Raw genomic sequence first — 12011 nt, 5'->3', positions numbered from 1 at the left:
CGTGTTTTTTTTGGAAAAGTGATCGTTTCACGAGGCGAGTACTCATATATCGATTCGTTTTTCAAACTTTCAACAGGGAAACGCATGCGCGCTGTTCGACTGGTGCGTACATACGTGTTTCACGATATCAAGCCTTCGCTAGAACAGAATAACGATTAAAGCAATAATAAAGTTTATGCACAGCAGTCGGTGTACAATTACGAAATCATTATTTCATAACTCTTTCGTCAATCTATGAATCCTGTTTACTGTTATTTCTAAAAATCTTCTTTGACGATTTAATATTTAATCGTTACTTTTGCTTCAATAAGCGTTGTATGGTATAAATAGGATGTACTGTTCAAGGATATTGCATATTCGAAACGGTATGTTATATAAAATGTACGAAAGAATTTAATATTAATATCCAGAATTATATATTTCACGAACGATTTTCAATAACGAGAACGATCGAACAAAATTGCCAGATTCGGTTCATTCTAATTAAAAGGATCTCGTTTCGTGACTTGTTCAATTCTGTAACATTCATCTTGTCTCCGTAAATACCAAGGAGTTTCACTGTAATTTTAAGTAACCCGACTAGTTTCGGCATAAATCAAGAGAATCCGATGTATTTCGAGTAACTGTTTTGAAACCGGTGCCAGAATCTTGATTCAGCTCGGAAATATTTAGTAGTGTACATGCCTAACATAGATACGATGTCTGAAGGTTGATAGAGATACGTGTCATCGAGTTGTCATTGCGTGCACTGTTTTTCGAGCCAAATTTCGAGATTATTATCGAAATTTAATTAATTTTTTTCTTTGTCTTTACACACGACTGATTTCGACAGAATGGTAACAGTCGTACGATTAAGATTAGCCACTGACGATACATCCTGTACAAAACCGTTGTACAAATGTATAAAGTTTTGCGACAGATGAAACGATTTACCATGATTTTTCTGCAAGCAACCTACTATTCCACTTGTTATTAAAATATAAAACGCCCTGGTGCGTTTCAAGTAGGTTATTTCGTAACACAGTGACCATCAACCTGTAATTGTTAACTCGAAGTGGTAGAAAAAAAAATGACGTCCGTTGCTTAATTTATTTCATAAAATTCTAATATTGAGAACAACATTCGGAGAGGACTGCATTGAACAACACTTCCAAGAAAATGGTTGCTTCTTGTGAGAAATGGGGCTTTTAAAAGTGACAAGTTGAGAGGTGCTGTTACGGGGAACTATATCTTCTGAAAGCAACATTTGGCCTCTTGTCCCTAAAGATAAATATCCAATCCTTGTTCATGCTGTGCTACGTGTAAGACCATTCTTCTGCAATAGTGACCCGAGTGAGTCATCATTTTCATCTGTGAACATAGTGGGGAACAAATATAGAAATAGGTTTACAGAGTTGGCAGAAAGTTATAAACTATGTAATAATGTAGGTTGTTGCTCGACGTATGCGAATAATGATACAAAATGTCCTCCCAAGCATCTTATTCGATCATCTGTATTTTGATCTTCCTTGGCTGTGAATACGAGACAATTTTTTTCTTAATCTACAATACAATGTTTTATCCAATAACTTATCTACTTCATTCGACACTGCATTGTACATTCATCCCTAGATAATATTTCTCTTTTTGCATTTCTTCTTACATTATACATCTTTACATTCCTCTTCTCATATTTAAATAAAAAATAAAGTAACTCGAAACGTGCATTTAGAAAAAGAAATAAAATACCAGGAAAGTCACCATCAATTATTACTTAGAAGTATTCGCAAGATTATAGACAAATTCTCTCGATGAAGTAAATCTTTTTTAAAAAAACACAATTCTCTTACATATATATATGTAACATATATGTACAAGGTGAATATATTTTAAACATATGTATATACATACTGAATATATTGTAAACATATATATGTAGGGAGAATATTTGTCGAGAACGACAAATCTGACACACCCAGTGAATACATGTAATAGATTGCTCGATAAGTTTTGTCGTTCGATAAGAAATGGAGCTATTGGGTTCGTCGTTTTATTATTCTAAAAATGGTACCACTGTTTGATGAACGTGCGTGAGATTTCATACAGATCCGTCGACTCGTTCGTACATTTACACTTGTTCAAAGTTGAAGTGTCGTAGTATTTTTTTACAATGGAAAAAACGACAAAACTTATCGAACAGCCTAGTATTATACATTCGACTTTACGAATATGTATAAGACTCGCTCGTGGTTCTCATGTTCGACGCGCGGAAAGAAGGCGCGAAAGAGTGAGAAACGTTCCGTGGACATTTTTGTTTCGGTCGCGATTTAATCCACCGCGTCGATAATCACAGGTATTGCGCACACTCGAGCCGTGGCTCCGTGCATTTATTTGGTCACACGCGTCGCTACGCACGCCATTATCCTTTTACAGTGTGTTTGTAGCCTAACAGGATTGAAGTGGTTCGAAAATTCGGGGCGTGCCCGGTTTGTGCCTCGTCATGCGAATTTTATCGGGGAGCAATTTCGGAGCTTTGATTATACTTCAAAAGCAATTGTATCGGTCCGCGTTCGACGCAAAGCTTTCACCAATCACCACTACGACTTGTTGCTTGAAAAGGCGCGAAATTACAATGTATCAATTTGATGCGCGTCGACGTATTAATTTTACGAATAAATTTCAAAGAACCCTTTGGTCGCGCCCGTCGCTTTGTGCAAATTCTCTTTGTGAACCGATTTTTCTGCCCCCCACCCCCTTCGCCCACCACCCCCTCCCCCACACTCATCCCAGTCCTCGTTGTTATGCTTGTCGCGACTCCACACTCCTTTCTCCTTTTAACCGTATCGAGTTTCGTTTTTAAATAATTTTCTCGTTCGACTGAAAAAGGGGAGGGGCTTCGGACGGTCGTGTACCCCCTCCACCTCGCCATAAAATCGTCGATTCCTCGATCGATTTAACGCGGGAGTGTTAATTAACGTTCCATCGATAATTTCGCGGGATTAATTACTCGGATCGCTCGAATTACGATTACGTGCCAAATTCGTGCGATAATTCGTGTACGAATCCGTAATGCGGTCCACTTACGCGCGAACAACCGAATCTGCAATTCCGAGCAACCTTGGATACCCTGTTTGCGAACAGCTCGAGAACTGGTTCTGCTCTGGCTATGAACGTGTTCTGTGACTGTCCACAGATTGATCATCCGGATGTGGGATATTTATACATTGTTCCAACACGGAGGATAAACTCGACCGTGTTGAGTTCGATTTTCGTGGATTCTTTTGGACGGAATCGAGCAATCCTGATCGTGGTGGGTTCGAAAACGAGGTTTTTAAATGGGAAATTAATAACTTTGGAAAGATGCGAGATAATGGGACAAGAATTTTTACGTACTTCCTTGGAACATGGATCTACGTGATCGGTAAATTTCAAATGCGTAGGTTTTACGTTTTTTCTTATATTAAATTTTAAACATCGTCCGAAAGAATCTGCAATATAACCTTCACTTGCATACACTAATTATGTGGATACACTATCTATTCAATTGTAAATATTCTTCTATTACGATAAAAGTGATATTTTGAAGAGGATCCATATCTTTGTTTATAATCCTATGAATGAATTAAAAAATCTCTATCGCGTAACCGAGGAAGACAAGAGTTACGAACACCCCATTCGAAAATAGATAATGGCTTCGCAGAAACGTAAGATAATTGTACAAAAAATTTTGTGCACTCTCTTGGAACACGAATCAATACGCGTGCCAAGTTTCAAGTGCCCAGATCTTACACTTCTTTCCATACAAAAATCCAAAGATTACACTCCTCGCTAAGTGACTTGATACACCAGCCGTGTAATATACACACCACCCTATCATCTTTTCAATCGTACGTTTCATTCTCGTATCGCTCTAGAATCGAGACTTCGAAGAGGGTCCTTGTCCTAGCTCCGCAACCGTAAACAAATTATTATTGCTATTTCCTACTTTTAGATACCCGGGCGCGTTCCAAAAGAGAGAAAAAAAAAAGCGAGAGCGAAAGAAACGAGAAAATGGCAATCACGCTGGCAAGCGAACCGCCTCGCTCTTTTCGGTCGTTCCAGTTTCGTCTCTTTCCCGACAATGAAGCCAGAAAACTGGCTGCCAGGTGATGCGGTAACGCGATACGTATCCCCGGGTCGCGTGGTCCGACATTTTCGAAGCTTCCGGCTGATGTTTATAGCGCGGAGAGGAGATCGCATCGGGACGCCGCGATAAGTACCCGTCTCTGGTAAAATATCCATATTCGTCGCTGGAAACGAGAACGGGTCGCAAGCACGGAATATGGGTGCAGGTATGGGTCGAGGTACGGGGGGATCGGACGCATCAAAATACGCGGTTTCGTCCATTTTGATAAATGTCCGTCAGAGGCAAGCGTCGCTTTTCATTTCTGGCGTCTGGAGTTCGCTGTTTCCCTCCCCCACTCCTCCACCGCCGTATCAATCTCGTGTCCCTTTCCCCACTACCACGCTCTACGTGTCCCTTCCCCCACTACCGCGCTCTACGTGTCCCTTGCCCCACTCCCACGCTCACCGCGTCTCTTCCCCCACTTCCACGCTCACCGTGTCCCTTGCCCCACTCCCGCGCTCTCAGTGTCTCTTCCCCCACTCCCACGCTCTCCGTGTCTCTTCCCCCACTCCCACGCTCTCCGTGTCCCTTCCCCCACTCCCACGCTCACCGTGTCCCTCGCGCTCCCTCTACGTCGCGCGGTACAACGTGCCCGGCTATAGCGTGCGTCGTTTACCCCGTACCGCTGTTATATCGGTCCTCCGTCGACGTAAACAGACCAATAGCGGGGGATAGCGTGTCGTGGATACGGGGAGGGGTAGGAGGGGCCTCGAGAGTAACGCTGGAGGGGTACAGAATCGACAAACACCGGACCCGGCGCGATCTAAGTGCCGAGTTTAGCCGATTGCACTTCAAATTGCAGTCTTGCCCCGCGGTAACTGCCCCTTTAAATTTACCGAAACGACCTGACACTGGATGCGGATTTCCAAATTGTTTCCGTCCGCGACGCTGCCAGCTTTTAGCGTTCCCACCACGAACTGGACGAGCGTTCCGGAATTAATACGGGGACGGACAGGGCGTGGTTCAAGAACGAAATAATTATCGCGAATAAATTTCGAACGAAACGCTTTGAATCTCCAATCGGGACAATTCCTCGCTTTTTTGGAGTTATTTTCTTTTCTCTTTTCTGAATGAATTTTGCGTGTGTTCTCGAAACACCTGCTTGGGTATTTATTGGACATTCTGGAAATGGAAGCAATACGTTTCTTTTTTTTAATTTTCGAGCGTTGCTCGAAGGGGAAATATATGGGAGGTGATTCTTAATTGAATTTTTGTACTTCGAGGAATGAATATAAAGATTGACTGAAGAGAGGAGAACGTTTGGGATTTATCTGTGGAAGAAAGAGAAGAGTTGACGAAGTCCATGACGTAATTATACATTTAAAAGTACCAGAATTTTATTTCTAATATAAATGAAGCAAATATTCCGAATTTTTGCTAATAATACAATTAGAAACTTCGTTCTACGAATTCTTCAATTTTCATATATCGTATTGTGAAATTGTTAAGAATTGGTATTACCAGTAAGGTTAATTTAACATTATCATTTCGCCTCCGATATATTTTATTCTACACTTTTTTCAATTCGTTTTGAATCGAAAATTTTAATGGCCACTCTCACGAAGTAGCGTACGAGAGAATCGGGGCACTCTTTCGCGTGCCATCGTTCGAGGAACTCTTTTACGTGTATCTTTCGGTTCCTTGAACTTTTTCATCTTTCCATCGTTCCTTTTCCGTTCGAAGCAGCAGTCAACGCGATTATACTCGTTCTACGCAATTTCACTGAAAAAAACTTTTCACCGAGATTAACTGGATGATGTTCAATTTGCATGAGAAACAGGAGACCTGCTTTAAATTCCCGTTGAAATACTTCTGGTTCGGTGGAAACTTTATCTCACTCCACTGACTTAGGTTTCTTCGACTTATTAAAGAACTTTGGCGGGACGAATTAGAAGATTCTATTTCGTTCGATATGTCCGCGTGTACCTCGTTATTATTAGCGTCCAGCGTATTTATAAACTTCATTTATACCACACGATTTAAATAATATTACTCGACTCGGACAAATTTTTCGTCCTCTCGCCGGTCGAACGTTTAATCGCTACTCGTTTCGGTATCGCGTCCCCTGTCACGGCTACCGTACCACCGAAATTATAACTTTCTCTCTGACTAGACAACGCTTTTGAAACTACTTACCATCGACACAATAGCGCAAAAGCCGCACGCTGACCGAGTCTATAGACGGCAACATTAATGTCCTGCGCGCGGCCACATTCGTCACGTCCCGATACCGCAAATGCACGCGCTCTTTTACAAAATATCAGCCAGTCGCTCGATTCTCTCTCCGCCATTAGCCTCTGGGAGTTCACCGAAGTAGAACAGGTACTGTTCAAGTTTATTTAAGGACACTTGACTAGGTTCGCACCGTGGTTAGGAAACGGTACCATTTTTTGGGATCTTCGTTCGCTTCTCTATTTATATACAGTTCCTAATGACTTGAAGATGATTGAGAAATGTTTGTTAGGTGTTTCTTGGGACGTGCATTCCTGACGGAATTGTGTCCAACTTTTAAAAATGATCCAAGAGCAAACTTCCTTGCTTGAGATTAGAGTCTAGGGTTCTTTGTACTCTGTACTTAATAATTTGGAAAAATGGAGTACGATAGTAGATGTGAACCTGGGTCGAGAAGAATAACTGGTATTTGTGGCAGTGGAAATGCAACACGTTTCATTGTTAATTAATCAGACATTTATCTACGAAATTGTGCGTTTCTTGGAGAAGAGTCCTGTTGAGTTCAGCTTGATGACAATTGGTGAACTTGAGCAAGACGAAAGGACACGAGATTTGTGGATTGTTTTTCTAATATACAGATCTCACTATGAGGTGTCCTCATAAGTCTCATGCAGTAGGTTTTAGAAGTGTAGGGCTCAGGAAATCGGATTAATTGTTTATTGGTATTTGCCTAACTTCATCTGCACACTCAGTCTCTGCTTCAATGGCAATTGGTACGTCAGATTTGAAATTTATGGATTTGAAATTCATAGATCCCATGCAGCAGGTCTTGAAATTGTTGCAGCATTTAGGAAAGTGGTTCAAATATCCACTAATGTTTGTTTTCTCCTACCCAGCCTTCCTAGATTGTCTTAGGGAAGGAATAATAACGGGACAGGACCAAGTGTTTATTTGAACGTTGTGCAGTCTTCTAACACCTAGAATCTACATACTCTTTGAACAGCTACGAACTTAAGCAACCTTCGAACCGGTAAGAATTGTCACAGCCTTTGCAGGATCTGAATTCGATGAACATTGCCTTTAAACAGCAACATCATAATCTGTTAACTCGAACCTTATCTAGACTGTTTTCTCCATCCTACCACAATTTTCTCTGTTTCTTTTGTATTGAGAAAATATACAACGTTAGTTTGGAAAACATGGGGCTAAAATCCAGTACTCGAAACCGCTAGGAATATTTCACGCAGAAGACAGTGGGCCCAGAAGAGTCCAGGCATCGTTCTTGGAAACTCTGACGAAGACGGAGAGCGAACTGGCTTGGCATAAATTAATCGACCGATGATAAATTACGAAACGCGACCGAATCGTGGAGAGAGGAAGTGGCCGCAGTAGAAGAGAACCGCCTGGAAGAGAATGCAGCTCGAGATGCAAAAAGTGATTGTCAAGGGAGATGGATGTCTTGGGGGGTCTTCGGGCGTTGCATGGAAGGGAACTTTGACCACCGTGGAAGTTACCCTTGCCTACATTTGAACGACAATCAGCGGAGCTTGCCAAGATAACGATAAGGTGACTGTGCACGGTGGACCCCCTTTTGGAAATATTTGGAACTCGCACGAGATTGGCGAGGGAGTGTGTAGACGAACCTTGTCGGGAAGGAATTCTTTGGAGGGATGACTCGGGTTGTTTTTTCTTTTCTCAACGAGATAGATTTATCGTTTCGAATGCGTTCTTTGTACACGGTATTACTTGCAAGTCTGGGATCGGTTATTGTAATCGAGGCTGTGGTTGAAACGCTCTCAAAATGTCGTCGATGTTGGTACACGTGTACTTATTATTGCACAAATGTTTGTGAAAGTCATTAGAATACACGAGATGTATTTGTTATAGAATAATGACGACGTGAAACGCATTATCGTTTCGAATGCGTTCTTCGTACACGGTATTACTTGCAAGTCTGGGATCGGTTATTGTAATCGAGGCTGTGGTTGAAACCTTCTCAAAATGTCGTCGATGTTGGTACATATGTACTTATTGCACAAATGTTTGTGAAAGTCATTTGTCGTTAAAATACGCGAGATTTATTTGTTATGGAACAATGAAACATTTGTTTTCCTTCGTTTCGATCAGTTTCTCAAGTTGTGTCATTCATTCATTGAACAAGAGTCGATACGAAATTAGAATTACATTCGAAACTATGAGCATCACGATTCCTAGAATCCGTGGAATTGTACCATCCGTGCAATAACAGTTACTATTACTGGATAACAATAACAGTTATCATATTCTTCTGATTCTAAAGTTCGAAAATTTTCTCGTAAAATTTAACCCTTTGGTGGTTCTAAGGTTAGAAAAGTCCTCTCGTGTACAATGTTCAGCAGCCATTTGTCGGGTGGTTGAAATTTCAGAACGAACGCGACACCGACCCGTTATTTCATCCTTCGATTCCCGTCGCGTTAAGATCGCAATTATTTTAGTCCTTTCGCTTCATGGGAACGCTCCTGCTGCCTCTTCAGCGCCGGAAGACCGACTCCCGTCGTAACGTATTAAAATCGCTCTTTCCGATCTTCGCTCTAATTGGAAACCCGGCTACAACTTTCCTCCCCTCCGTATCCTGCATTCGCGTTACGCTACGACGTAAAAGTGAACGACAATTTTCAAACGGCCCTCTGAATTTCATCGAGACGGTTTCTACGCGACGTTCAACGAAATCGGAACTCGCTCGAGTACTTTTCCCGGCGTCTCGTCCCTTTTCACGAAACGGGAGCATCTTCCCTCCTATTTATTGCACGTTTATTTCCTACTATCCGCCCAGGCGCAAGCTATGCACTCACTTAGATACGCCGTACCTACCAAAGGCTTATCTCGCGTCTCTTCCTGCTAATGCCCCCGTTTGGCTTGATTTCCCGAGAAATATTGCGAGATTAACACGAGACGCGGGTGTACAGCCCGCCGTTCTCTCTACCGCGTATCAAAACGGTTCCAGCTTATCGTAATTTATTCCGAATACCCATTCCGGGAGATAAATCCGCGAACGTTAGAACGCGGGGGATATCGCGAACGATCGTCTCTTTCCCTTCGATTTATCGAGTCGGACCATTGTCGGCGAATATGAACGATTCCCGCGTTAAGATTCATGGTGCACTTGCACCCGACTGTTTCGACGGGGGAGAATAGTGCCACCTCTTCGGTTATCGTTACTCCTGGTACGGAGTTTTCAAATCGACGGGAATGTATCGCTAATATCTCTTCGTGGAATCTTTGTGGGAACGATGTCACAATTTCGTGTATTTGTTGAAATTGTGCAGCTTGTTTTGTCATCGTGTTCTCCTGATACAAAGTTTCGAGATCGGGCAGAAAAGTATCAAAGACGTCTCGATAATTTCATTTACAGATCTTAGAAATGATGTCACAATTCCTGGAATATACTGAAATTATGCCACCTCTTTGATTATCGTGTTTTCCTAATAGAAAGTTTTAAAATTGTCTAGGAAAGTATCAAAGAAGTCTCGATAATTTGATTTACAGTTCTTAGAAATGACGTACACAATTCCTGGAATTTACTGAGATTGTGCCACCTCTTTGACTATCGTGTTCTCCTAATAGAAAGTTTTAAAACTGGCCAAATAAATCTCAAAGAAGTATCAATAATTTGATTTACAATTCTTAGAAATGACGTACACAATTCCTAGAATACACTGAAATTATGCCACCTCTTTGACTATCGTGTTCTCCTAATAGAAAGTTTTAAAATTGGTCAAATAAGTCTCAAAACAGTCTCAATAATTTAATTTACAATTCTTAGAAATGACGTACACAATTCCTAGCATACACTGAAATTATGCCACCTCTTCGACTATCGTGTTCTCCTAATAGAAAGTTTTAAAACTGGCCAAATAAATCTCAAAGAAGTCTCGATAATTTGATTTACTGTTCTTAGAAATGACGTACAGAATTCCTGGAATACACTGAGGTCGTGCCACCTCTTCGGCCATCGTGCATTCCTGATACCAAGATCGAAATTCGACTGAAATTGTCTTACAAAAATCCCGACAATTTTAATTCACCGAATTTCTCGGAAGTGACGTCGCAAGTTACGCACCAATGATCACAGAACTCTCGAAATTCTGTCGCGTTCGAATTGTACGAGATAAATTTTGGAACAGGCACCTCGAATCGCACAGAAATTGGAGAACGATTGAATCGGCGCACCGAGTGCCATTTACGATGCTGATTCGATTGTTCCGTTCAGGGAATGTGTTTTATTCGATTGATTCCATTTAACTTGCGGTGGGAGGACACCAAATTTGGAGAACGAAAAGGTCGAGTACCAAAGAATTCCAAACATGAGAAACGCGTGGAAAATATAGGGTATAATAAATTCTACGAAACTAACAAGTAAGTGTAATTTCAATTCGTTGAAGGAAAAAATAAAGTACAGTAATTCCTCGCTTAAAGATAGTCTCGATATTAGGGGTTCGAGGTATAGAATTCTCCTTGTACCCAAAAATATAAAAAAATTTTTATTTAATTCCATATAAGTCTGATCGAGTTTCATCAATTACTAGAACAAATTCTCTACCGACCCTCGACTAACGACGACTCGTCCCAATTTTGACCTCTAAACTACTGTACTATATGACCCAAAGAAGTGATGGATAAAATAATACATTTCTACAACGAAAGCACAAACTTCGCCTATTTCACGAACGGTTGAACTATACCGAACCGTATTTCGATTAATAAATATTACTTTCGATAAAACTACATCCACTGAAAATTTCATTAAGCATTGATGATTAAGATCCACGTCGTCCCCAACACTTCGATATTATACGTTCACTTAATTTCTACGAACTGTAGAAAAATAAAAACAGACGAAATAATTACAATACTGTATTTTCTGTAGGTCTATAATATTGCAATAACATTTGGTGATTGTTATCACCGGTAAATATCGTTGAAATTCCTTGGAATCGTTTAAATATTCCAAAGTGCACGCTTCGTGGTAAACGCGACGAGTCATTTTTCTTTTTCTTTTTTTTCCAACGCGTGTAACTACTAATTACCTTCGACAACTATAGCTTCGTTGTACCAGCAGCGTTGCTAAAGAGGTCGGTAGGAAGGAAAGAGGACGGGTGAAAGTGCGGGAGTCCGTCCCTTTCGTTCTACCGCTTTGTTCGACGGCGGAGGAACGATAGATTCTCGCTCTGATTTTCTTTTCGTTTCGCTTTTTCCAGCCCAACGATTTCCTGCCTCTGACACGGCCGGACTTTTAATTTTAATCATCGACCGGGGAATTATAAAAGTTGCTCCCGCTCGAGGACGCTTTCAATTAAGGATTTCCGTTCCTCCCAGGACGATCGGTCTCGTTTGAAGGAAAGAGTGCAGAAAGAAAGTCAGAGAGAGAGAAAAAGAGAAAAAGAGAGAGAGAGAGAGAGAGAAGTAGCTCTTCCTCTTGCATTTTCTCACACCCCAACTGCATTCTTTCTTTCGCGTGGAAGGAAACAACGCTGGAAATACACGTGTGAATTTTTTAAATTAATATTTTTAAATTGTTTTCTTTTTTTCATTCGTGGACCACGTTCGAATCGGGATGTTGAAAGTCGAAGTGACGTTGTCAAAATTTGACTAAATACAAATTGCGAAATGCAATTGTATGCACCTACTCGTAAAGAAAGAACTTTTCTTCACTTTT

General features: G+C 41.1%; 2 protein-coding genes across 4 annotated transcripts in view; one reads left to right on the top strand and one right to left on the bottom strand.

Annotated features, from left to right (window-relative positions):
- Positions 1-12011, top strand: part of LOC143145921 (uncharacterized) — an 827424-nt gene that overhangs the window by 174601 nt on the left and 640812 nt on the right. The gene's annotated exons all lie outside the window — the stretch shown is intronic.
- The window catches only part of LOC143145473 (uncharacterized), a 61975-nt gene continuing 51083 nt past the window's right edge, over positions 1120-12011 (bottom strand). The window contains exon 5 of the mRNA XM_076308871.1: positions 1120-1350. Within this exon, the coding sequence (XP_076164986.1) occupies positions 1286-1350 (65 nt within the window). The 3' untranslated portion in view covers positions 1120-1285. The remainder of the gene's footprint in view (positions 1351-12011) is intronic.

Source organism: Ptiloglossa arizonensis, chromosome 4 (assembly GCF_051014685.1).
Source record: "Ptiloglossa arizonensis isolate GNS036 chromosome 4, iyPtiAriz1_principal, whole genome shotgun sequence".
Classification (NCBI taxonomy): Eukaryota; Metazoa; Arthropoda; class Insecta; order Hymenoptera; family Colletidae; genus Ptiloglossa; species Ptiloglossa arizonensis.
Note: the sequence above shows the minus strand (reverse complement) of the source record. Positions and strands in the feature narration are given on the sequence as shown.